The sequence below is a fragment of the Ambystoma mexicanum genome, chromosome 7q (genome assembly GCF_040938575.1).
Source record: "Ambystoma mexicanum isolate Mex_15411 chromosome 7q, UKY_AmexF1_1, whole genome shotgun sequence".
Taxonomy (NCBI): Eukaryota; Metazoa; Chordata; class Amphibia; order Caudata; family Ambystomatidae; genus Ambystoma; species Ambystoma mexicanum.
In genome coordinates, this window is record NC_090941.1 from 17069310 (window position 1) to 17096723 (window position 27414).

At 45.0% G+C, this 27414-nt stretch overlaps 1 protein-coding gene across 9 annotated transcripts in view; it reads left to right on the plus strand.

The window, feature by feature from the left end:
• DMD (dystrophin) overlaps positions 1 to 27414 on the plus strand; it is a 7616828-nt gene that overhangs the window by 5058448 nt on the left and 2530966 nt on the right. For all 9 annotated transcript variants that reach the window (XM_069639082.1, XM_069639084.1, XM_069639079.1 and 6 more), the window contains one exon: positions 1115 to 1232. In XM_069639082.1, the coding sequence (XP_069495183.1) occupies positions 1115 to 1232 (118 nt within the window). The remainder of the gene's footprint in view (positions 1 to 1114; positions 1233 to 27414) is intronic.

Consider the following 27414-nt stretch of genomic DNA (forward strand, 5'->3'; position numbering starts at 1 on the left):
GAGACCGAAGTCTTCAAACCCTGCTGAAGATCCAGGTGAGGAGTCTCAGGGGGCAGGAACTTTTGCACATTGTGACATCGATCTTCTGCAGTGCATCCTGTAAAACCAAAGCACCACACATTCCCTATAATGATTAATGAACTCCCATCAATGACAGCAGTTGCGCACGTGATAGTTCTGCCTGGGACTAGTAGGGAACATAAATCACCAGTATTACCCAGGAGGCCGACCTACTGAAAAACAGTCTGCTGCCTCCTATGCCCGACATCATCTATCGTGGCACATCTGACTTATACTTTTAACTATCAGCCTAAGCTCACAACGCTTTGGTTTGCCCACCTGTGCATAATGATTTTAATCTATGTTAGATTGTTTTGATAGATTTAATTTCTATACATGGCCATGAGGAACTATCAGAAGCTACTGTTCAAAGGATTCTGGTTCGAGACTGCATTTTAATATCCTTCCTGTCATAGGACAGCCATAAGACGGCTGGGTGGGTAGGTAATCAAAGCATTAAACTGGAAATGCAATAAAACTTCAACGGGATTTGAATCCAATTGTAGTGTGGCCCCGTCCTAAGACTTGTCAAAGGGATCCTGTGAAAGGAATTGAAACAATCTATTATTTCCTCGCCACTTTTTGCATCTGCAGGAGAGATATTGAAAGCTGGTTGTTTTTATTTTCTGCTGTCGCGCTCTATTTTATTGTCTGCTGCAGCGCTGTAGGTATACTTTTGATGAGCCTGAAAAAGAAACAACAGTTTTTATATATGGTGCCAGCGATGTACAATTTTGTTTAGAATGTACTGTAGAGAAAATGTCTTAAAGAAATGTTGCTTCTTTGCAGAATTTTTACATGGGTTCTTGATACATTATTTTTCTTTTAACAATGTTTTTATTGTCTGCTCAGGTTAACAAAACTGTTTTCCATTTTGGGTAATTTGGCCCTGCAGAATGTATTTCAATATTCGCTGTATTTAGCACAGGAGGCGTTTTGTAGGAGTAACTCTCACAGTGGTGCTTACCCTTCTCCGGGTTAATTCACCCAAATTAATTTTGACCAATGGCAGTTAACCACTTAATAACATTTTTTTGTTATTTCCCGCCTGCAGGAAACCCTCCAAGATCTGGAACAGAGGCGCCCCCAGCTGGACGAACTGATCACCTTAGCACAGAACTTGAAGAATAAGATCAACAACCAGGAGGCAAGATCCGCGATCACAGATCGAAGTAAGCACACAACAGCCATGTTTGTCCAATACCAAGGCTTGCCACTTACCTTCTTCTTAGGATGTCCTCCAGTTCAAGAGATGATTAGCTTTGATGAGTGATTTGAGGCTAGGTTCCATTTACTCTGTCTTGTTCCAAGTACCAACCATAAGAAACAGTTAGGTACAGGTCGGTCCGGCACTAAATGTGCACCAGACGCACCTGTTTAACCTCTTGAGTGAGGCAATGGAATAAACAAATTCAAAAGCAAATGTATGTCTGCAGAAGTGTATTCAATTGGCACTGACTCCAAAACACACTATTTACAGCTCTCATGTGCGAGCCTGGTTTCTATTTTGTTCATATTTATTTCCAGTACTTAACACAAGCCAATGAGGTCCCACAAGTACTAAGACCAGAGCATAACCGAAATTGAGGTTTAGAACTTATTTTCTATCAAGCTCTCATGTTTACATTCAAATGAGAGAAATAATGGAAATAGGTCCATCTTTAGGTTGACTACTTGTAATGGAATAGCACTTGGGTGGTCACTTGTAAAACATTCTCTGTGACATCTTGTTTGTTGGACTGTGGTTCTTTTTCGCTCCATTCTATTAGGTTGTTGCATTTCATGTTATAGGCACACGTGTAATTCTTTTCTCTTAAAGCATCGGGGTTATCCAGTCCTCTCTGGAATTTTGATGTGCCAAGAATATGTAGTGCATTTCCCTATATTGGGGGTGAATAAAGATAGACATGCCAAATTCCCAATCAACCCACTAAGTGCTAAAGATTCCCAACGCAACGGATAACATATTATATTTGTGCTGCTATTTTATCACAATCTAAACTTGGTTACATCAGTACCGCAATGTTATCGCAATCTGGAATTGGTGAAGAGATAGATACCTACATTGGCAATTTTCACAAATCTTGAACAGAAGAGGCACTACTATTGCGACTAATGTTTTCATTTTTATGAGAGTGCATCTCTTACAGTAAAGATTTTTAAAGAATCATTGGATGAGTCAGTAAATGGTATGTGGCATAAAAGGGTTTCTTTATAAAACAAACACTGGGGAGATTCTTGAGTAGATTAAATATGGTTACACGCAATCATGGCAGACAATTATTTTGAATTAGATTTGGCACCATACATCACATAAAACGGCATACAGCAGTAAATGTGTTAAAGACGTTTGGCCTCATTACACGGTAGGTGGTAACCATGGTGCTATTAGCGCCATGGTTGCTGCCGGTATTTTACCGTGTCCGCCTTGATGGATGGCGGAATTACCTACCCTACTCCAAGGTGAGCGGGGCGTTAATTCCCCATTCACCAAGGCACTTCCCCATTCCCATTTTTGCCCCAATAGGGCTCAATGGAAATGGGGAAGGAGCTAATTACGGTACCGCAAATTGTGGTACCGTAATTAGCACCAAGGTCCCTTTGCGGGCCCGTTCCTTAACGGCTGGTAAAACAAGCCGTTAAGGTTGGGTCCCGCAAAGGGACCTCGTAGTAAGGCGGTAAGGGTTTACCGTACCGGTGCCCTTACCGGTACCGGTAAACCCTTACCGCCTACCGTTTAATGAGGCCCATTGTAATTATTAATGGCATATGAAAGTTGCTGAAAATCTGCATGCAAATACAGTCCCTGCATCTGTAGCGCAAATGGAAGCATGGCCATCATGAAGTAACCAGGATATGTGCCACGCCACTCCTTTGGGGTGTTCTAAAAGACTTACTTGCCTTTGAGAGTTTGCAAGAACTGTGACGTAGCTGGACATGGGATGTTATATAAACAAGACACCCACAATCCAGGTGGTGGATTACGTGCTCCAAATGCTGGATGGTGAAGATGTATGTCTTCTTGTGTTCCTAGACCTCACTGCGGAATTTGATAAAAGAAGCTGGAGGGTGAGACGCCTAATATTCTACTCACAGCATAGGGACATACAGTAAAATGGTCTTCCAAAGCACATCTTTGACAATTTGGCAGCATTTTTTGCATGTAGCTCTGTAAGAAAAGAAGAGGGATAGAGGTTTGTTTGCTTGTTTATTTATTTATAGTGTGCGCCAGACCCGAAGGTATCCAGGCGCAAATGCAAGAATACTCTAAGCCTACAAGTTACAGTTACACATTTCAAGTGAATACAAAATACATTGACAGCAAGAAGCATAGTTACCCTAAAAGGTTTGTACAGGGTAATATGCAGGGTTATATTCACAGATATTTGTACATAGATATGTATACAGAGTATACATTAAGAAATAAAGGCAAGGTGGAATAGGCTAGTGGGGGAGTATGTTAGAAGACGTTTAGTTACAGATTGGTTGATAGAGTAGTCCTGGTGTAAGTCAGTTACAGGTCATTTTCGTTGAGCCATTTGATGCAGTTAAGTCTGAAGTGTGAACCCAGTGTGGTTGTCAGTGACATAGCGAAGGAGGCAGGTGTGCAATCTGAGGAGTTGAGGCATGGATGCCAAAAGCAACTAATATTGGGTATCATTCTGTGTGTTTTTGGTGATACTTGGCAATGTGTTTTATGCACAAGGAGGAGCCCATAAACCCATGAATCTCAGCACTTCCAGACATGAATAGTGTTAGGGGTATTTTGTGGTATTTTTGGTGAGCCTGTTGGGTTATTTTGTGGCTTTTATCAGAGCCCTAACTTTACAGGACTGCCTGATATTATTCTTATACCAGGACCATAAACAGTAAGAAAAGACCGGTCCCCATGCGTCCTAATTAACAATTTCATCATCATGTCGTATTTTATCTATAATACCACTTTGGTGGTAATCCAGAATAGATTTACCGGGGCACCTGAATGCTGTTATTCATATAAACAGTACCGGAGATGAGCCCATTCACAGTGACCAGTTTGGTTTTGCATTTTACCACATGCGGTAAAATGGAAATACCACCTGTGGTAAGCTGCAAATACCACCTGCTTCACATGTGTCTGTATACTAACACAAATAACCAGGACACATAATAAACAGACCAAGGCTTACTTATTTCTTTTCTTCTTGTGTATGTAAAGAATTAGAATGATGCAAAATGCAAAAAACAAAACATGCAGTGCACAGTGTTTTCTCATGACATTCTGTGATTCAAAAATGAAAATAAAATATCCACAAAAAAATTCATTTGGAGTTACTTTCCCCATAATAAATGAGCTTTTCCTCACAATGGATTTCAAGCACCCTTGTCCATGCTGCAATTCGAAACGTGGTTATCTGACAACCTTGAAAGATAGCACAGCTCAATGCCTTCGGTTATATTTAAAGCTTGCTACTTGGGCGGTGAAGAACAAATGAAAAATAACTACCCATGTTTGTTAATGTAACACAAAATTCCCCAGTCTGCAATTGCCTGTAAAATGCACCCACAGACAACAAACACGCACCTCAATTTTCACTAAAATCTTACCAACAATAATGCTTGATTCTGGGTGTCCCCGGTACTGCAAGGTCAGGACCCCCTCCAACTGCCTGGACAGAGCCCACACTGGGGAGTTTATTTATCTATTTGTATTCCCCATTGGCATGAATGAACTCAGCAAAGCCTTCCAAGCCAGCCTGTCTGCCTGCCAGCGAATGCAGCACACTCTGACCCAGAGCCAGCCAGAGAGCCCAGGAAGAAGCAAAAGAACCCTCAAGATTGACTGACAGCCCTTTTTAAATCCTCTGACTGCGACCTGCCCATGAATGTATGTTTGCCTACATAAAATGCAAGAAGATACTGCCTTTGAAGAGATGTCATGTGCCAATCAGAACCCCCTGCCTTTAACAAACCAACTGTGAAAAACCAGAGGATGTTTTACAACCTCGTCCCTGGAGATCCCTTATTCAGTTGGCCAGGCAAAGGTCATCACTTTTGGATCCCGATCCTGCAGCTGGGCAAGTGAGGGAGGATCAACTGAGTCGGGGTCCTCAAGAAGTGGGGAGAAGCACCCAATGGTGAGACATGGTATCCCCCTTTTCCCACAACCCATCTAACCCCATGCCAGTTTATTTTATAGGAAACTCCAACTCCCATAATTCCTCCCGCTTTGTTTTGACAAATGTAGTGCATCAAAGAAGAAGAGGAAATAGGTCAGAAGGATTACCCCCAATGACTTGCATTGGCCTTGTCCCTGTAACGAGGCGAGGCAGATTCAGACACGTAGCTCTAATAATGTACACTTGCCACTTGTTAAGGCACCCCATCAAAATAAAAGGTGGCAAGCACAAGCACACTTCAAGCGAGGCTGGGTACCTGAAAGAACAGCTCATCCGAGGCTGAAGTGAACCAGGTTGTGGGAGTTGGAAGGCCAACAGGCTGGTCACCAGTTGAGAGGATAGAGAATATGCCAGGCACAATTTCCAAGCTTTCGGGAAGCCGTGAGTGTTTGAAAAGCAGAGCTGATTGAGCAGAGGCAAGAAACCTTCCAGGTGACAGGATACAGCCCACAACCCTCCCGGGTGAAGGGCAGAGTTGGGGAGGAGCAGAGGAGGCGCTGGTAACGGCCTTGAAGTGTGAGGAAAAGATTAAAGCAAAACATTTAGCACAACCAGTGAGTTATCGAGAGCAACTAAACTCTGGTTGATGTTAAAGAGCAAGTGACTGTGATTTGAAAGTTGAAGGTTGTGCATGTACTGATAAAATGCGAATTAATAGGACAATTGTTAAATGAGAAGGAAACAAAGTAGGAGAGTGGTCCGGTGCAAGAAAGTCACACATTCAAAAGTCTCTGTGAAATCTTATGAACGTTATTTGAAAGATATTGCAAGCGGAGATCAAAGGAAAAAAGATGAATAAGAGGAAAGTGAAATATGTAGGTTGTGGAATATGCCAAGAGTGCAAAAGTGGAGCATAGAAACTGCGCTGCAAGCAAAGATTGGGAAATTGAAGGAATGTGGGAAGAGAGGTCAAAGTTGTCATGCAGAGGTCTATGTAAATTCCTTGCAGTTTCACTGTCTTTGACAGTGAAAGATATCTTGGATAACACGTGGGGAAAGGAACCCCCACAAAGAGACAAGCTCAAACCCAGAAGAGGGAATCCTGTGTAGAACTATAAGAAATTGTGTGATAAAGTGAAACCAGACGGACTCAAGCCTGACATAGTGAAGCCTGTGCAGAACTGTGAGAAATTGAAAGCATATGAACTAAGTATTGATGGCAAGGCGGCTGAAGCCTAAGAAAGTGATTGAACTACCAAAAGTGAAAAGCCTAAGATTGAACTGTTGAACTGTACCAGTAAGCCAAAGTGTGCAAAACAGATAGAACTGTGCAATCCACCTATCCTTTGTTTATTGAGAGACTCTCTAGACCATGTGGGGTTGAACCTGGGTAAGGGAGTTGGTGCTGAAGCCATTCTGACATTTCTTTTTGACACACCTTTTTCATTTTGTGTTACCTTAACACATTTGTAATTCTGAGAGGAGTGTAAGATTAGGTTTTGTTAGTATAGGCTTTTCAGATTGGTGTGGACTATTTTGTTTGTTTTAATGGCTGAGGGTAGTCCCATTCTAGAGATAGGGCAATATGGGCAGTTTCCTAACCTCTTTCAGTTAAATAAAGGTTTTTGAAACTTGCATCCATTGCACCAGTGCCTGTTTTTGATACCATGCCTTCCTCACACAACTCACTAGAATGTTCTAGAGAACACGTTATCAGCCTGCACTGTTAGAAGGCAGCAAATGGATGAAAAGTGTTACATTTTCCTGCACTGTTTTCCTTTTCTAAAAATTAACAATGAGTTTGTTTTAAGAAAAACAGGCTCTACATTCTGCAGCTCACATTCCTCACATCTTCACTGTAAAAGCAATTGTCATTCTTCATGTTTTATTCTTACATTTCCAATTAACATTGCACAGTCTGTGTTTGCCATCACATCAGTGCACCAATTTGCACCAAACGTTATGGACTGAGATCCCTTGAATATTACTAAGGGGATATGTTAATGGTAAGGGGTTAATACTTTGTTAGAATTTATGCTTCATTGCAACTTAGTCCGTTTCACTGTGGTGCAATATGATAACATCAGCTTTTACTCAGTACCAAATTCAAGCCGCCTTTATTCAGTATATGCTCTGTGCATTCAGAATACTGACTTACACCAGGTTCAGCCTAGAGCCTCTTATTCACAAATGGGGTCTGAAATTCAAAGCCTTAGTTAGAAATCAGAGCCTTAGCTAAAATCCAGAGCTCTCTTTTCCTACAATAGCCACGAGTGGTGGGGAGGGTAGCATGATAAAGCAAAACATGCATTTTTTGTACATCTCTATCAAGGTTACCATGTAGCCATGAGGTTGCTGAGTATGAGGTGCTTCATGTGTGAAGTGTAAGGAGGTAGGTGCTTTAGAGGTGAGCCGGGTAGTTGCAGAGACCTCTGTTATGGTGTCTTTGTACTAGGCTGAACTGTTAAATTGCTCTGCGGTTGATTTATGGGTATTTTCTTGTCCTGTTTTTGTCCATCAGAGGCTACAAAACAGTTGTTTCCTTTCAGTGCAGAAACAGTGGAGGATGACCTAGCATAGTTCGATCTCCCGAGTTTATTGATTGCATCGTTGTTTGCTGGTGTTATGCATGCATTGGGGAAACTAACCCAAGAGACACCAAGTCTCACTAGTTGCGTCTCTCGTCACCAGGCTTTTTGTATAGGTTCTAGGTCCATGAAGTGCTGCATTTAGGTTTGGTTCTATAAGTCAGATTGTTTCCAGAAGGCATTTGGTTTTTGTTCTTTTTGGTCCTGAATCTGAGGGTGATGTTTTAGTATCATGGATACTTTCATGTGAATATCAGGATTTGAGGACTTTTCAGTAAATTACGTTGTTTTCCTGTGTGTGCAAATGCCTAGAAAATGAGTTCCAAAGCTTTATCACAGTACAGGATTCACTCTCGTTAGCTCTCCCCTTGACATCCCTCTGTCGGTTTACACTTGCCTTAGTTCACAACTTCACAACCTTTCTCAGAAAGTGGGGAGGGTCCCTTCCCCTAGTTTTCTCTTGATAATGGGTCACAGCATTTTATGTGACCCTTGTTGGACCACTCTGACGCCTCACACCACCCTCTCCTAGGGCCTGCTGGTATCCACAGTTTCAAAATAGGTCCCGGTGAGAGTCTTTCGAATGAGCGCCCAGGTGCCACCTGACCCCCTCTGCACCTGGACCTTAACTGGGCTTTCTCTTCAAGTTCACAAACACACACGTTCTTTGTTCATCAGTCCTCGCATTCACAATGTTGCCAGTTGCAACCTTGGGCTCAGCACAGTTTGATTCGCTATCAGTTCTTTCTGACTCACTAGCTGTGCAGTGCCCATTGGATTGTCTTTGTCTTTGGAGTCAAGGACGGTATTACGGTCGCCAGTGTGCCACCCTGCCTGGGATATCAATGAGGAAGACCCTTGCGCACCATTGACATCTGCTTCTCCACACGTTAGCTGTACATCCCGGTCTTATGTTTTCTCTTTCAGAGGCTTTGTGGGTCCGGGTGGAAAAGGGCAAGGGCATCTCCCTCTTTGTTGTCCTTCCAGGTTTCACTGCTTTTCGTCTCCGTTTTAACTGCTGTCCTTGATTTAGCTGCTTCCTCGTGCGGTTGGCCTTGCTCAAAGTGTGCTTTCGTACTCCTCCTTTTATCCCTGTGGGGAAGGTAAAAGGGCCATCAGGTGGGCGTGGTTACTGTCAATTGCCTGACTCTGCCTGACCCATGTGTTGGGAGATGTCAGGTAAACAGCTCTGGTGTTAGTCGCTTGTCTGTTACCGTTTAAGTAAGTGTTCATGTGGGAAAAGGGGGGCGGGGGTAGAGCTTCTAAATATCCTACAGTCTAGGATGGGGAAAAGGTGTTACAGGGAAGGGGATACCACGTCTCAGCCCTCAGTGTCCCACTTCTACTCCCCGAAGACGCCTCATCCAGGTGATCATCCCCCACTGGTTCACCCCCAGGAACTGGATCCAGTAGCGATAGTCATGTCCTGGCCACCTAGATGATAGATCTCTGGGGACCAGCGGGTTGGACACCTTAAGGGCTGGACTTTCTCACAGGGCTAGTAAAATTATTTGACATTGACTATGGGTCTCTGGTATTTTCACCTAAAAACAAAACTAGAACATGTATAACATTTATATCAGTTATGTATATATTTTTATATAGTGGGTTTCATATTGCCACATGCAGGCATGGGACTATTACTGGGTGCTGAATGGTGGTTACGAGTGGGTCCACTAAACAGGCTGAGAAATATTTGATAAGTCTGAAACATACATCACAGGCAGGTTGCCTGGTTCGCATGGTCATATTGAGTATATCTCTATGGTAAAATACTATTTCTCAGAGTTCCCATTTAATGTACCTATTTAATGTACATAGCCTCCTTTGCCCTGTGATTTAAAATATCATGTCCTCCTTTTCATTTTCCTCCTCCTTCTTCTTTTTCTTCTTCTTCTTTGTTTGTTTTCTGCCTTCCTTCTTCTTGCTCCTTCCTTTCTCCTTCTCTTCCCATCCCTTCTGTCCATTTCTGTTTCTACCTCTAAATATTGTCTGACTGTTCTCTTCTCTCTCGTCCTCTCTCTCTTCCTCTCTCCCCTCTTTTCTCTTTCTCCCTCTTTCCTATGTTCTCACTCATTCCCTCCTCTCCATCGATTTAGCTTGCTAATGTGCTGCATTCCACAACCAGCATAATTTCTTTTTGATTAACCCCGGAGCAACATGTTTGGCTCTTTTTGTGAACATGTTGGACATGCTTAATTATGGGACTTTTTTACTATCTCTGTTTAGTTCATGTAAATAAGAAAACAAAGCCATCCCATCTCAAAGGTTTACATAACGATCTATTTTTGTTTTCAGTTGTAATAATGGTCTGAAAATCCCCAGTTTAAGTGGAAATGGTAGGCCGGAAAATCCCAGACTCCGTAACGGAAATAGACAAGGTAAAAGGCAAAACCTGCTTTATTAAAAAAAACACATAAAGCAGGGACAGCATTTAAGCAAAGTAGTCTTAGAGCTCTCAGCTCTTCTCAAGCATAGCAATGGTTTATGAACAGAAGATACGTCACCATTGATGTCACATCACAATCTTGGTTAAAAAAACCTACAGGGGACTGGCCACCAGGGGGCGCACGGATGAACGTCCTCTCCGTGTGAGCACCTCCCCCATGGTCCCAAAATAGCGGCATGAGCCCCCGCTGACGGACCCCCCCCACTGCGAAAGTGCGAAATCCTCTGGTCTGAAGAGACCCCCCCGCAGCGGAGAAGAAACCCAACAAAAATCGGGTCCGTTTTCGCCGAGAACGAGGTGTTTTCAGGAGCGCCCGCCCGCTGCACCACAGGAGACTCGAGTGCGGCGGCTTCTGTGACGGACCTCTCTGGCGGTGACGGCCCGCGCCCCGGGCCTACGGAGAAGACCAGGTGCGGGACCCCAGAAAGGTGACGCCCCCCAGGACCGGCATACGAGCACGGGGTAAGTGAGGACCCCCACCGCGAGACTCCGCGGCGCCAGGGCCCGTGCCCCGGCGGCACCGCGTAACACGCGCACCCTCCTCACTGCTGACGGCACGTGTGGTGAGTTGTGCCCCGGGAACCGGACACGCTCCGAATAGAGCAGGGCGTCGACCTCTGCAGTTGCTGCCTGCTGGACCCGGACCCCTATACTGGTGCTGCTGCCTCCGGCTCCACCGGGGGTGGCGAGGCGCTTCTACACACCGGGCTGCGCCAGATCCCGGCGGTGAGCCCTGAACCACGGTGCACGGCCCCAGGCCCCCCCTCCTTGCTGTAGAGGCGGGGACGACCCCCCTGGAGGCTGAGAAGGCCGCGAGATGCCGCATTCAGTGGAGGACACAATCCATAACACGGTCTACATAAAAGACTGATCTCCACGTGACCATTGTTTCTAACTGCTGGCTGCCCTGGCACACGCTCCCTGCGCCAAACGTTACACTGAAGGGACAAGGGTAACCCGCTAGCCCAGCACTACATACGGGGCAACCCCCGCCTAGGCACGCTTCTGGACCATGTAAACCCTGCGTTGGGGACACCAAACACTGCCCAAACGTCGCGCTCTACGTGCAACGGATTCCCAGCAATCTGGCAGGGAAGGTCTCAACGGAGGTCGCCTAGAACGCACAGGTGACCCCAACCCTGGGTGAGCATAGCAGTAAAACCCTGCCCCGTGACCCCCCACTGACCTGACCCGAGGAGTTGGCCCACATCATACGAAGTGCCGAGAACAAACGACAACACTGAGCCTGCCACCCGTGCATCCTCCCAGAGGGTAGGGCCCCCTATCCAGGGGCGTGTGCCTCCTCTAACCCGGGATTTGGCGCATGGACCCGTGCCACAAACTGGCCAAATTTGCCTACGGACCATCCCCCGCACCCTCTGGGACCATAGACACCATGGCCACGGACCCATCGGAGGCAGGTGCTGCGGCCACCAAAGGAGACATTGCCACTCTATTGTCTGAAATAAAAAACATGGGTGCCAACCTTGGCGGCAAAATCGACAAAATCACCCAGAGAATGGACAGCTTCGAGGAACGTTTGGAAAGCGTGGAGAATAATCAGACTTCAATTGACACCCTTGAAACTCAGATGGATGTACGAATCCGCAACATCGAGAAAAGGGAGGTCGAGGCAAGGCTTAAGATGGATGACCTGGAAAACAGGGAAAGGAGAAATAACCTTCGCTTTTTCGGCATTCCGGAACGTGATGGTGAAACTGAGAAAGACCTCAGAGACGCCATTCATGACATCATCAAAATACTAACCGCTGATGAAGACATTGATGAACCTAAGACTGAACGCATACACAGAGCTGGAGGACCGCCCGGCGGCCCACGCTCTGTACTGGCCAAATTCCACCGATATCAAGACAAAACCAGAATTCTTGAAAAAGCCAGGTCTGGTGGCCCGCTCACGATGGGGGGCGCGCAAATCACCATTTTTCAGGACTTATCTTCGCTGACGCTAGCCCTAAGACGTCTTTGCAGCCCACTGACGAAATGGCTGAAAGACCAAGACATAAGGTATAGATGGGGATACCCTTTCTCGCTTACCTTCGAGCATGGCAGCAGGAAATTGATCCTACGCTCCGAAGAAGAAATCAAAGATTGTATCGCCGATCTCCTTGGAGCGAATCAGGGAAGCAAGGAGGGTGACGACGGCGAGCGCCCGGGAATACAGTGGGAACTCCAGGGCCCTAGGCGCAAGAGGGTAAAGGGATCAAGGAAATATAGGCGCCCCGACAACACTCCCGAGCAGGACTGAGCCAAGGGACCCAGGCGAAATTTGAGCTGACCACAGCCATAGCCACAATAAGCGGCGCTGTCTCCCGCGGAGATCGTTACATGGCGGACCCCGCCGAATGGATGCCGCCGCTGGCGGGGCATCCCTCCGGGCCGAAAAGTGACGTGAACTCCCGCGGAGAGACCAGCAAACCACACGTAACGTTGGAATTTTTCACTTGCTTGTTGTTACTGTTGTTGAAACTGTATAACGTTTGGGGGAGGGGGAAAGGAGATGGGGGCTCACCCTTAAGTAGTGATGGGAAATCTGATTGGGACCGTGGGACAACGGTTCCCACTGATGGTCCGCCAACGGACCGTACGTTTCCACCTAGTCCGTTCCGGACGCCGTCAACGGCTGCCGACGCAGCACACCCTGTTCCTACGCTCAAACGAATGCCACCGACTATGGTGGGACACGAGAAATGGGGAGAGAGGTAACGAACACTTGGGAAATGTACAAATAACTCTGCACTCGCTTCAAGGTGTCGCATTCGCGATGACACAGGGTACCCGCAGGTCTTTCCGGACTCTGGTGGTGAAGGATTCCAGACTACAAACCGCCAATGGCATCACATGAGAAGGTCAAGGGCAAGGGTCTTCTCAGAATTGGGTCAATCAATGTGAAGGGACTGAACTCTCCTACCAAGAGGTCACTGGTACATAGAGAATTTCGAAGGTCTGGCATAGACATTCTCCTCATCCAGGAGATGAAATTTGCGAGGGGTGAGGAGAGGACAGTTCTGGGGACTAGGGGAGGCACGGAATTTTGGGGCTCTGGCCCGCTCAGAAAGGGGGGGGTCGGAATCCTCATTAAGAAAGGAGTTGGGTTTGAATTAGAGAAGTCCTGGTCAGATGTGAGCGGACGAGCCCTCTTGATTGTGGAAAACAATTGCAAGAATTCAGGTCACGATTGCTACAGTGTACTCGCCCAATACCGGACAGACTGCATTCCTCAGGAAAACGATTCCCAAAATAGTGCTGGAAACTGCAGGCCATCTCGTGGTAGGAGGCGACTTCAACCAGTGGATAGACCCATCTGTAGACTGGAGACCAGGCAACCCCGACACGCGGAACCAGCACAGAGGGGCCCGGACTGAATTCGCAGCCCTGATGGAGTTATACGATCTACGTGATGTATGGAGAGCACAGCACCACGACGAAAAGGGCTTCACTTTCTACTCGAACCCTCATGGCACATTCACGCGCATAGACTATATATTCCTCTCGTCTGATCTTGCGAGGTCCACAAGCCACTCCAGTATAGTTCCGATTACATGGACAGACCACGATATGGTACTGGCAGACGTCGATTGGGCTGATCTGCCTGTCGCCGGAGGATCTTGGCGCTGCAACGAGTCCCTTTGGACTGATGTGGTTTTCAGAGGTGAAATGGAGACCGAGATTGAAGAATATTTCAGGACAAATGACAACGGAGAGGTCTCCAAACAAGTGATCTGGGAAGCTGGGAAAGCTATGTGGAGAGGCGTGCTAATACGCGACGGCTCCTCTAAAAAGAGAGAGCGGAGGATTGTCAAGAACAAGCTACGCAGTGAAATATACCAGCTGGAGAGCGAATTGAGGAATGAAACAGAAATGGACTCCGCCAAACTGGATATGGCCCACCGCAAAAGAGAAGAACTACGACTGGTAGAACATGGCCAGGTGGTGCGGAAATTGCAATTTCTGAAACAGACATACTATGAAAAGGGTGACAAGGCTGATGCACTCTTAGCTGCCAGGCTCAGGGAACGGAGAGAGGAACGCAAGGTTAAGGAGATATTAGAGCCCACTAGCCCCACGACCTACCTACCTTGCTCAATACCCGAGCGTTTTGCCACCTTCTATGAAAATCTATATACCTCCGAGCTGCTATCGGCTCATTCTGACATAGCGTCCTATCTGTCCCCAATTACCATCCCTACAGTAACGCAAACAGAAGCCGAACTCCTTGATAGTCCCATAACTGAAAGCGAAACGAGAGATGCAATCAAACGACTTACATTAGGGAAGTCCCCGGGCGAAGATGGCTACACGGCCGGCTTCTACAAGACCTTCGCTGATCAATTGTCACCCTTCCTCACGGAACTCTTTAACGAGATAGTGAGCTCTGGGACCGCCCCAGATTCCTTTAAGAAAGCCCTCATATCTGTCATCCCTAAAGAAGGTAGAGACCCCAAACTGTGTGGATCGTATCGCCCCATTTCCCTCCTCAATCTGGACGCGAAGATTTATGCCAGGGTATTGGCTGCCAGACTAGAAACTTTAATGCCCAAACTAGTCCACTCCGACCAGGTCGGATTCATTCTCGGCAGGCAGGGTGCCGACACCATGCGTAAGACTCTGCACCTTGTCCACGCCGGGCACAGTCTTCAAGACGACCCGGCCCTCCTTTCGATTGACGCGGAAAAAGCTTTCGACAGGGTGGAGTGGGACTTCCTGAGTGCAGTCCTCCAGAAAGTAGGAATAGGCCCCAAATTCCACGATGGGATACGAGCACTATATGCCTCTCCCAAAGCGTCAATCTTCGTTAACAGAGAATACTCCAGGTGGTTTGAACTGCAAAGGGGGACCAGACAGGGATGCCCGCTCTCAGCGATCCTGTTCGCACTTTCCCTGGAGCCTCTGGCACAAAATCTCAGAGACGACTCCCGAATAGAGGGAATACGGCTGGGAGGGACCGAATACAAAGCAGCGTTGTACGCTGATGACATCCTTCTACATCTAACCAGACCTATGACCTAAATCCCTCATGCCATAGCCCTAATAGAAGAATACGGTCGGTTCTCTGGATTCAAAGTGAATATATCTAAGTCAATCCTCTTTCCCCTCCAAGGTGCCCCGGTTGAAAATGAGGCAAAGTTCCTCCCCCTTTGGCTTAAAATAGAACACGTGACATTACAATACCTAGGTATAAAGATTACTAGAACCCTAGGTGACCTCTACGAGGCCAACTTCCCCCCGCTTCTCCGAAGCTTTGAAAGAGATCTCGAGAAATGGAGTAAACTGACGATCTCATGGCTGGGGCGTATTAATGCCGTCAAGATGGTGTGCCTCCCTCGCTTTCTATACCCCTTCCAGATGCTACCGATCGTGATACCCAACCAATTCTTTGTCGAGGCCCGAAGGACCATGTTGCGGTTCATCTGGCAGGGGAAGAGACCGAGGATCTCATATGACACGCTTATTCTCCCCACAGAAAGAGGAGGGGTGGGCCTTCCTGATCTAAGGAATTATTATAAAGCTACCCAGTTGCACGTCCTAATCCCACACCTTAGGGACCACAAACACCTGCAATGGGTCCAGATGGATAACCACTATATGTCCCCCGCCACAGTGGCAGAATGGCTTTGGTCCCCATACCAATGGGTGCAGAGGAAAATCAGACAACATCCCATATTGACTACTATATGGAACATATGGCGCACCGGGAAAGAGATGCGAGAAGTCACCACCTGGCCATCCCCGCTCAGTCACCTATGGTCTCCTGGCGTAAATGACCATATTCCGAACCTGGAGCGATTCCAGTCATGGTACGAAGCGGGCCTCGAAAGGGTAGGACAACTTCAGAGAAAAGACTCGTTCATTACACTACCGGACCTGACAACGGCGCTGGGGATAGGTACCTTATCGACATTTCACTTATCCAGCTAAAAGGGGTGTTGACAAAACCTGAATGGAGAGTAAAATTGAGAAGAGACCTCACCGCCTTTGAGAAACTTCTGGACTCCAGATCAGAAATGAAAGGCCTCATATCCGTGATGTACCAAACACTTTTAGCAGCAGGAGGCGGCAACACTGAACCCCTCAGAGCCAGATGGGAAAAAGACTTAGGCAAAGAGATACTCCCCGACCAATGGTACCTGATGTGCAGAGCCGCACCCAAATCCTCCATCTCCAGCCAGTACAAACTTCATGCAATAAAGCTCCTACATAGATGGCATTATGACCCACTTCGACTCTCTAAAATGTCCCAATCCATGAGCCCGAAATGCTGGAGGAGGTGTGGAGAAAATGCCAACTATTGGCACATGTGGTGGGGCTGCCCGCACATCAAAGTGTTCTGGACTGAGGTTTTGGGATGGATTAAGGAGATAGATGACATTCACAGGGAACTCGACGCACACCTTGTTTTGTTCGGCCTTGAAAGAGACGAGGAAGAGTGGCTCCGGGTGAAAGGCCTGGCCCCCCAGCTGTTGTTGGCGGCAAGAGCCCTCATAGCGACCAAATGGAAGTCTCCCCTGATCCCAGGGAAGGCCGAGTGGATCAAAATCGCTACAAACATTTATGTGATGGAAACGATCACCGCCTCTTGCACAATAAATCTGCGAAATGTGAAACCCTATGGATGGACTTCAAGAACACGTATATCTCACCCCCTTCTGCCTCCCAATCAGAGGAGCCTCAAAGCCCGACTGAATGATGCCATGTCCAAAGGACAATACAAAATACAAACAGCGAGTCACCTAAGTCCGGCTGCCAATATCTTGCAATGCTTAGCCCTGTGCCAACCGCACGATACCGATACCAATGTTTGATGATTGTATTTGTGACGTACAACAAACCAAGTGGGGGGGGGTGGGAAGGAAGTACGGCAAACAGCCAATGAAACATACTCAGGTAACTGGAACTGTCGCACGACTAAAAGACTCTTGGTATATTGTTTTGATTTGCATCTCGTGCCCGATTTGCCCCCCTGAGGGATGTGCAACCGTGTTTAAGCAATGTTTGCATTTTTCTGTTATTTGTAAAACCAATAAAAATAAAATTTAAAAAAAAAAAAAAAAACCTACAGGGTTGAGGGATTGGTTAAGGGAATATACTATATACACCTTATATATGGGTTAGTTCTTTAATTGGCTATTGTATATCTGAATGCTCCACCTGGGACCACCCCTAAATTGATAATAAAGGATACATGTCATTTTTAAAGTAGTTCATTGGTTAGTGCAGCATATATCTGGTGGCATAATAGTGGGAGTTTCCATTGGTTGGAATCTTACTGACCAACCTTGAATAATTGACAGGTTATCAACACGTGAGCCAAAAGTGGAAGTAGGGGGTGGAAGATCTTCAAACTGCTTATATTCAATTAAAGAAAATGATACCATCTTGTATTCCTTTGTAACCCCTGTGTAGATGGCCTTGCACAGTGACAGTGCTGTATGTCTGGGAATATGTGGGGAGTGAATGCAGGTGTTTATCTGTGTCTGGGGCTAATGAACAGACACTGTTCTTGAATGATAGGTCAAGTGTGGGGGAACCATGTTCTGAATTATTTCACCCTGCATTTACTAAAATTTTAAATTATATAAATGCAAGGGCTATTACATTTCTGACTGCAAGAGACTTAGTTGATCCATTCCTTATAAGGTTTTAGTTTTTAATTGTTGGGCACCTGGCATTCAAAGGCTGACTGTTCTTTAATAAATCTTAGAGAAATATGATCATCCTGTGGAATTGTTATCTCTTGTTGTCTTCTGGATCGTTGAAATCCTTCCTAATCTTCCAGTAATCTTAGACGGGGCTGCGTATTTCAGTGAATTCACCAGTTTGACTTTTATAAAAATGTGAAGCCTTACATTAATTTTAATGTGTGTTGCTGCTTCCATTTTGAAAAAGATGGCTGTCCATTACTGTTGCTTTCTATGTTAGTGAGCTATATGCGTATCTTGTTAATGTTGCATTTCAGCGTATACATTGTTATGTTATGTTAGTTGAGTTTATAATGCGCCAAAGCCTGCAGGCATCCAGGCGCCGAAAGATAGAAGTAGAGCGGAAGCTGAACTGGAGTTATTCTAGTTAAACAGGATTGTCTTCAACTGTTTACGGAAGGCAAGATGATCCTCTATCCATCGTATCAGTGGTTATGTTATTTTTGTCTATACTTTGCAAGCAATATACTATGTGTATAAATGCATAATTGACACAGTACATTTACTTTGTTTTGTGTGCATGTGTTCTTCATGGCAAATGGATGCATGTATGTTTCTATCATAAGTCTGTTCATTCTCACCATCTTTAGCTCACATTGGTTTTGTTATTTGCTGCACATCCTTGGGTTTTGGTTGATATGGCAGTCTCAGTGAAAAGCATGTATAGCCTTTACGATGTTGATGCTGGGGAGGGACATTTGCCATGAATGATGCATTCATCTGTCTCTCGATACAGTGTTCCACATGTGGCCCGGACTTTTCATCCATTTCATATACGTTATTCTTAGTAATGCAATACTCGCTACCATCATCAACTGAAATAGCTCCTCCACAACTGATTGCAGGCAAGTTGTCTAGAGTTGGCAGACTATAGTTATACTCTCCTCTTTAGCTACAGAGATTGACCCTTTACCCAAGGAACCAGGTCAGGGACTACAGCGGTAACGTGGTGCCTGCCCATATACTTGCCCAGGAAGGCCCTGCACAATCAGTTCTGGGGGAAGATTTGTGAACAGCAGTAGTGTAATTGTGATTATTCTGACAAGGATGACCTGGTCCAGAGACGGGACAGAGAAGGCAGAAGGGTGCCTTGCGTTAATGCGCTACTCACTGATCGGGTTCGGTTGAGTGTTGTGGAAGAGAAAGGATGGACTTTGTCTTGCACTTCCCTTCCTTATCACTTCAGTTCATTGGCAATGTCTGTGGTACAGAAAACATGAGGGGTTCAAAATATGCCCCCCTTGAACCCAGTATTAACAACAATTTCTCTTTCGCCCAGGAACTTTATAGAAATCCAATGTTCCTGAGATTTCAAGCAGGGGGGCAACACTTCCTATGCCACAGACACCCCAGTTTGGCCCCTTGACAGCCTTCCCTATTCCCAAGAGCATTGTTTATTGCCTCCTCCTGGTCTAATTAAACAACTCGCTCAACAAATACTTTGGGCCTTGTTACGAGGTTGGTGCTAGTAATGGCGCTATTAGCGCAATGACTACCACCAATAACGGGTCTATGTCCGCCCTTGTTCAATGGGGACTTACCGGTCCAGTTCGACCTTGGCGGGACCGGTAAATCCCCATTGTAAAAGCCATTCCCCATTCCCATTTGAGCCCCCCTAGGGCTCAATGGGAAGGGGGAAGGCGTCAATAACGGTACCGCAAATTGCGGTACCGTTATTGACCCCGGTATCCCTTAACGGGTCCCGTCCATAACGCCTGGCAAAACCAGGCTTTGAGGGAGGGACCCGCTAAGGGACCTCGGAATAGGGCACAAAGGGATTACCGGCACGGGTGTCATTACCGGTGCCCGGTATCCCCTTGCGCCCACCTCAGAATGAGGCCCATCATCTTTCTGCCCTGTTAGATGTTACAAATACGTTGAGAATGTTGATGTTTATCTTCTAGGCTTGCATGTGCGAAGTTTAAGTGTTGAACTTGTAACTTCCATCCACCCCATGATGTGATATGCTATTTATAATACGCCTGTACCCAAGTGTTTCTAGACATGACAAGACAAGTAGGGGGAAACAATGGGAGGACAAATAATGATCTAACTAGGCCTTGTATCATTCAGACTGCGTAAGTGCGGGGAAGAGGGATTGGGAGAAGTGCCAGGGGGGAGGGGAAAGGACAAGTGCAGGTAACTCAATGAGAGCAGCAAGCGGGTGGCTCATATGTGCAGAGAAAAGGGACTGCAGAGTTGCAATTACAGACCCTTAAGTGCTGGGAAGAGGTAGAGCAAGGGCAACTGGACATGCAGGATCCTGGGCCAGAGTTCAGAGGGTATCCAGGTGACCAGTTTGTGGAGCACTCAGGTAAATCAGCAGGGGAGAGAAGAGAGAAAGTGGAAGTGGAACGGAAGGTCTTGAGATGCTTCCAGAACCGGAGGTAGTTCTGCTCAAGTCTGAGAGGTGCAGGGAAGCTGTTCCAGAAGGAGGCCTCGGCAGAGGAGAGAGATCTGCCCTCAACTCTCTGCTTGGAGAAGCATCTGAACCTCAGAGAGTTGGAAGTGGATGAGCAGAGAGCTCGAGAAGGAAGACGTTTTGGAAGAGAAAGTGGGAGGTAGAGCAGTCCCAGGCCCCAGAAAGCCTTGTGAGCTATGCAGAAGTTCTTGAACTTGGTCCTGGCAGCCACAGGGAGCCAGTAAAGAGATTTCAGGGCTGGATTGATACTATCCCTGGGCTTGAGGCAAAGGACAAGTCTTGCAGTCCTGTTCTGGAAGTTGTAAAGGTCGAAGAGTAGAGGCAGGCAGATTTAGAAAGAGGCTGGTGCAGTAGTCCAGGCTAGAGAGGACCGGAGCTCTGGAAAAATTGAGCTTCTGTGGGAAAATGAGAAAAGGAGGAATACATTCAGGTATGCACCCATATTGTAATTAAATCTAGATGGAAAGAATCATAAACTAGGCACAGAACGGAAAACATCAAAAGTAGACATAGAGATACAAAATCAAATTAAGCCAAGCAAACCAGAATACAGCAATTACCAGAATACAAACAAAAACAATCTTAAAATCCATCTGAAATTATAGACAATCTGCCTAACAATGAAAGCAACAAAAAAAACGGGAAATGTTAGGTATATTTAAAACTTAAAATAAAACAAACCAACGTAAGCTTTGTATCGAAAATGCACTCACACTAAATTGAATACATTGCAAAACAAGGTCATCATCTACAATGTCTGAGTTATGCTTTCTTCAGTAGAAAGTAGCCTGCCACCTTTTTGTTATTGCTGTCATCTAGATCCGATGAGGTGGGTCATCGGTGCAATGCAATACAGAGATATATAGTTCCCTACTGACCTGAAAGTATTAATGTAATGCCTGACATCTGCCTGTCTGTCGCGTGCCCTCTACTAGCCATGAACCCAGCCTATTGGATGAAAAGCCTGCGTGCAACAGAAGCGTGCGCGTTCTATCCCACCTCTCCCAGCAGCTTTAGCTAAAGTCGCCCTTTATTACCCTGCAAATCCTCTCCAGATCCAGCTCCACCTCCTCAGAAGTCATTCCTTAAGCCTCATTTATTCACTTGTCATCTGACGCAAAGTCAGTCGTGCTTGCTACCTATAACCCTTCTCCCAGAAGTATAGGCATGCGTAAAGGAATTCCACTTTTTGGATAAAAAGCACTCACTGAATTTGAACTACTGAAGAAAGCATAACTCAGACATTCTAGACGATTACCTTGTTTTGCAATGTCTTCAAATTAGTTTCAGTGCATTTGTCGATACAAATAATCTGCATATTTGGCTGTTTTATACATTGGAAGCCTGTAAACTAAACCATTGGCGTAATGTCTGGTACAATATCCAATATATGCACAATGATGTCATTTGGAAAGTTGTAGTGCTGCATTGGCTGCGCACACCTGAGGGCTGGAGTTTACTAGAGTAAAGATGCTGCTAGCAGTTACATGCCCCCCCCCTTCTCCGCCCAGGTGGTCTTGCAGTTGCATACACCAGTTGCAAAAGGGGCTTTTGAACAAAAGGAAATCTACATTACTGAACAGTCAGACACGTTTGTATTCCAGAAAGCAATATAAAAGCAAGGAGGGTCATAAATTGAGTAATATTTTATAATGAGCAGAATACCAGAGGCCAGTCTCTAAGTGCAGGACCAGGATTTGAACCTGTGTTGCTCTACATTGTGTAACTGGCAAGAAAAATGTGCTGCCACTGATCTATCCTCCCGGCCCCATATCGTAAGGGACCTATGCAGCCGGCCCCATAACATAAGTGGTAGGAGGTACGGGGAAGGACACTGAGGCAGAAAGCTATGCAACACTCAAGGAACAGGTAATGCTATAGGATTGTTTAATTAACTTGATGTATTGCTTACCCAAAATATTGCTGTATTAAAAAAAAAAAAAACCTTCTTGTAAAAGGGACATTTTAGTTTTAGGGTGACTTAAATTGAATGAGAATGACACAGATGCGCACAGCTCTGTGAACAGATCCTCGTGTCTTTTTCTGGTGTGACCATGACCCAGTTCTGATCGTCACTCCAATCAGTCTCTCTGATTCATTAGGAGGAAAATGAATGGATTCGTCTCCCTCAGAGAAATCAGAGACTGCATTTTGGCCGCTTTTTAAAACCATCCCAGCTGCTGCTTCTGTCACTTGAAGACCATCTTGTATATCTGTGGATGAACTATTAACCATCTATCTTCACATTGCCAATTCTTCATAATTGTGATCCTACATGCAGTCTCTGAATGTGGTAAAACAGTGGTGACTTTCCTGCAGTAAAAAGACTCGATACCATTCCAAAGGTTTATCAGTTTGACTCCAAAGTTAGGTATATTTATATTTAGATCAAGCTCACCCATAATGGCACCTGATTTCAAGTTATGAAAAATGTCTTACGCCACGGGTATACACATTTGGCATGAACACAAACATACCATGGTGCCATTTTGTATCAAATTTGTAACCTACGGCTGTCTGATTTTTTTCTTATTAAAAAAACATTGTCCACATATGCTGTCAGCTGAGAGTCACTTGAAACGCGCGGCCTCAATAGACATCCAAATGGTGGAGAAACATGCTATCTTCCTGAAGGTCTTGCCAGTTGTACTCATCGGCTCATAAACAGAGGACTTGTGGGCAGCTTTATATGATGTCCATGCAGTCATGTGCGGTATCTTATGAACAATGAAGTGGGCAGGAGCGGTTGGAAGTGGTGCTCCTCTACTTTTTTTAATTACGTTTTACTGTTCCTATAGAATTCATTCTGGAATGGTTTTATTTTAAAATAAGATTGTAGGAAGCAGTTGAAACTTACACTTCTGTGCACTGCACAGAACATTCCCTTCATTTTTTTTTTAAATTTCATTTGTTTATTATAATGCGCTTAATACCAGAGTTCGGTTTCCAAGCGCGGATCCGGGATTGGAACCTCTGTTGCTCTGTGTGTTCTTGCTTCAAAGACCAGCATGTTGCCCCTGTTCAATCCTCCGTTAAACATCAGGTGCATTTGTTTGGGGGGGATTGTATTGCGCATGGGATGAGCATGGCAATGGGGTTTGTGGGGAGCGGGGCAGGCCAGCAGAGAACATAGTTCCACTACTTAATTTCATGCACTTCGTCCACTGCCGGCAAAGGACAATGAGCTTGCAACAAGCAAGCTCATTGCAACAAGCAAGCTCATTGGCCCTCGCTGAGACGTTACCAGTCCGACAAAGCCTTTCCCTGAGGTGCATTCAATGGTCGAATGGCAGCCATACTAAGGGAGAAGGGACTATGTGTAGTCTATTCTCCCGTTCCATAGCAGCCATTGTCTTCGTTTTTTTTTTTTATGGCTGTCATGGAAAGGTTGAAGGGACTATGTGTAATACTTTCTCCCGTTCCATGGTGGCCATCTTCTTTGTTTACTTTGTTTTACTCATATGAATTTCCACAATGGAAAGAGAGAACATACTACATATCCCGTTCCATGGTTAAGTTGGGTGGCAGAGGTAAGTATGGATGTATTAGGGCTAGAGGGGTGGGGGGAGGGGGTATAGTGGGCGGTGGTGATGTTTGCGATTATTTCCTTTACACACATTTAAATGTGTAGTTTACGTTTTTGAAATTTTTGTAATCTAAATAATCACTTGCATCCCATTTGCCTAATATGCATGTACAGAAATGTGCAAAAAAATAATTGAAACTGTTTCACATTAGGTAAAAAAATACTTTGGGTTCAAATATGCTGTCGGGAGCTTAAGTGTCCGTGGTGCTATGCAGTATTTGGAATTTGGGTTTTGCTTTGTTCCAATATGTTTTTCATCACATTCAACCATATTCAGAGCAAGCTAACTGATGTACTTATATAGATGCACATTTCTTCAACCGGTGTATTGGACAACCATTACACAATAAAGGCGGCAACGGTAGGCTCCGAAGGACATTCTTTGCAAACTGCCTTCAAACTTCTACTTCACATGATGTCACGTTTTCTAGGTTCAGAAGCACAGTTATCCTGAGTCAGGAATTCTACTTTTGACAAAGGAAAATGTAATAAACCCCGTAGAACCCTATGGGGTTGTAAGCTACAATAAGTTATTCTCTGTTAGTTCACAAAAACATTAGGATTATTGTTGAGGCTATGAAGAAATATCCTGGTAGACTTGAAGGGTCTAACCAGATAAACCATCTATTCCTGGCAAGTGTTCTGATGACATCACAAAGAACGAGCTCCTTTTACTCCCTCCCACAAACATCGATTGCTTCACTTCGTCCTACTAATTCTCTTTGCTCCTATTCTCCTAAAATTAAAGGCTTCTTCAGCCTTTGGGTCCTCACTTTTGAATGACCTTCTGGCAAGCTTTAAGTGCACCAATAGCCGTTTGGCCTCCTACAAGTTGTTGAGGAATCACCTCTTACCAAAGGATCCTGATTCTCTATTGCCTTCTGTCAAATACACTAAAGCTCTCACTGTTGGCGTGTCAGTGCTATACGGAGACTTGAATAAATAAATAAACAATCCTTCTTGACTGACTAAAAAAAGTCTGATATAAAAGATTCTGATTTAACATCTTTCAGATATTACTTCTCGGATCTCTACCCAGTGAAAGTCACAAAAATACTCTGACGCCCGAGAAATGGCTGAGACTGGGGGTACTGTTCTATTCTCTGTAAAGTCTGAAGACTTGTATCGCAATATCTCAAAAAAGCAGCAGAGAAGACATCATTGGGTGCTTCATGCCTCTCGTGTGGGCCTTCATGGCAGGTTATGGCCTCCTGCACTAGTTGGGAGCTCGAGTGAAATGGGGGTGCGTAATGGACATTTTGTGGTGGTGTCAAGTCAGGATGGCCTGTCAAGTGAGTAATGACCATTTGTATATGTGAATGCTAACAGCACGTGCTAATACGATAATGAGTAAAGAAAAAGAAAATAGCTTACTCTGTGTTTTCCTCTGCCTCTCCCAATTAGTCCTAGACCACTTTCTGTCTTTATAATGACAATGTGCTGAAAATGTAACATGCCCTGTAAGATACGTTTTATTGAAGAAATATAAAATGGGCTTTGAGCAGAGCAAAACAGTTATATAGGGCGGGAGTAGAGGGGGTGGGAGGTGATGGGCAAGGTGATACAACATTCCAAGTAAGCTGATGGGCTGTTGCTTCTCATCTGGGTGCTAAAAAAAGGTGTAATATTGAGGCTGGCATTAACCATTTCATGGTATCTAAGCCGTCCTACAGTACACTCGCGGAGCAATGTGGACCAATAGATAATGCCAGAGAAAATTGTAAATCGAACTAGGCCTGCATTCAGTTAGACTCTGAGATTAACTTCAGAAACAGGTAATAGACTTCCAAGCAAAATAAATGTTCTTTAAAAACATATGATAGGAGACTAAATACTACCTGTCCTAAAACCCCTTTGGCCTTTTCCGCATATCATTTCTGGTGTCTAGATACAGTCTTCTATGTACACATTCAAGAGGAAAAAAGGAAAGGTGGCTCATGTTAACGAGAATGTGTAGTAATCCTGCCTTATAGATCTTCCTTCTTCAAGTTTCATTAACTGCATGAAATTACAAGAAGCAATGAATTAAAGGTAGCTCAAAAGTAATATAATGCAATATGAAGATATGTTCTCCTTAGAGGAAAATCAGGCTTTGCTACTTGTGGATGTGTAAAATACAGAAACTGATCATTAAGTGTGTCTGAAACCATGTTACTCTGCTCAGAAAGAGTGGTTTTGCTAGTGGTGTGTTCAGAAAGCCTTTGTTGCAACAGGAAACTTAGACAGTGATCCATTTCTATATAATGTGCCTTACAAATTGCATTTGTTATAAAACGAACATGAAAGTCAGAGGGTTATGGCTACAATCTACACAACATCTAATTAAATAGCTACACTTTCTGGACCTTCTGCCCCTATATAAGCGAAGGTGTAGTGGTTAGTATTCACAATTAAGCCTAAATGAGCCTTTTACAAATCAAGCCTCCAATAACCAGAATGTTGGGAGATTTGACGTGGGAGGACTCCAGACAAACTTTGTGAGAACTTCAAGTGAGTTCTACTCCATGGTCTTTGGTAGATTTTCAGAGAGGCAAGAGGTTGTTCCTGGAGACAGGCTTAGGACATTTAGGGAAGGCATAATAAACTGTAGTAGAGTTGGAGTAGTTGAGTAGGAAGAAGGGCAGGGCACTTAGTGGAGGTCTGGGGAGTCAGACAGAGATAACGTTTAGGGCACGTTGTCTTTACACAGTTAAGTGTGGCACATTCAGAGATTTGAAGTGAGTAAGTGACACAATTGTGATTTGGTGTGTTTTGAGAGTGGACATTTCTGACATTTTCTGACATTTCTGACAGGGAAAGCAGCTCTGATGTCCACATGAGAGCAAGAGATATATGCACACTAGTTTTGATTGTGTGTCAAACCTCTGAAAGTCTGTATAGAATATCAATGATGGCTGGAAGAAGACGAAATATCAGTCCATCTTCGTCTACGTGACTATGTGACTAGCCCCTAAAATACATTTGTAATGGTTTATTGAGAGGCCACCATCAACACGGGGAGTTCCTTTCCTCCTCGATCTAGCTATCACACAGTAAACAGTTTAATGACAGTTCTTTATTCAGCTCAATTTCTGATGAAAATCATAGCGCTTGGATCCCTCCCCCTGAGCTACCAATGAACCAAGAACTAGGCCGCTTTATGGGAAACATATTTGTATTTATTTGGATGATAGGTAATAGAAAATTTCACTAAAATGTCACACACCACTTTATCCGTGGCACAACACAAACTTCTGTTTACATAAATAACTCACACAGTTCTGTTGGGAGCACTCAAATCACAACATTTGTACCGTAAACACATTTCAAAATAAATGATCATCAGCACTGGTCCCTGAATAACATCACTTTACATTTTCAGTGCTGTGCAATTTCGGTTTTCCTGCACGATTAAAAGGCACCCCACCCCTGCCTTGGTCTGCATTGGGGAAGTCAGACAGAAGAATTGGGATGATTTGAGAATTTTGTATTTCAGACAGACCCCTTCGACTT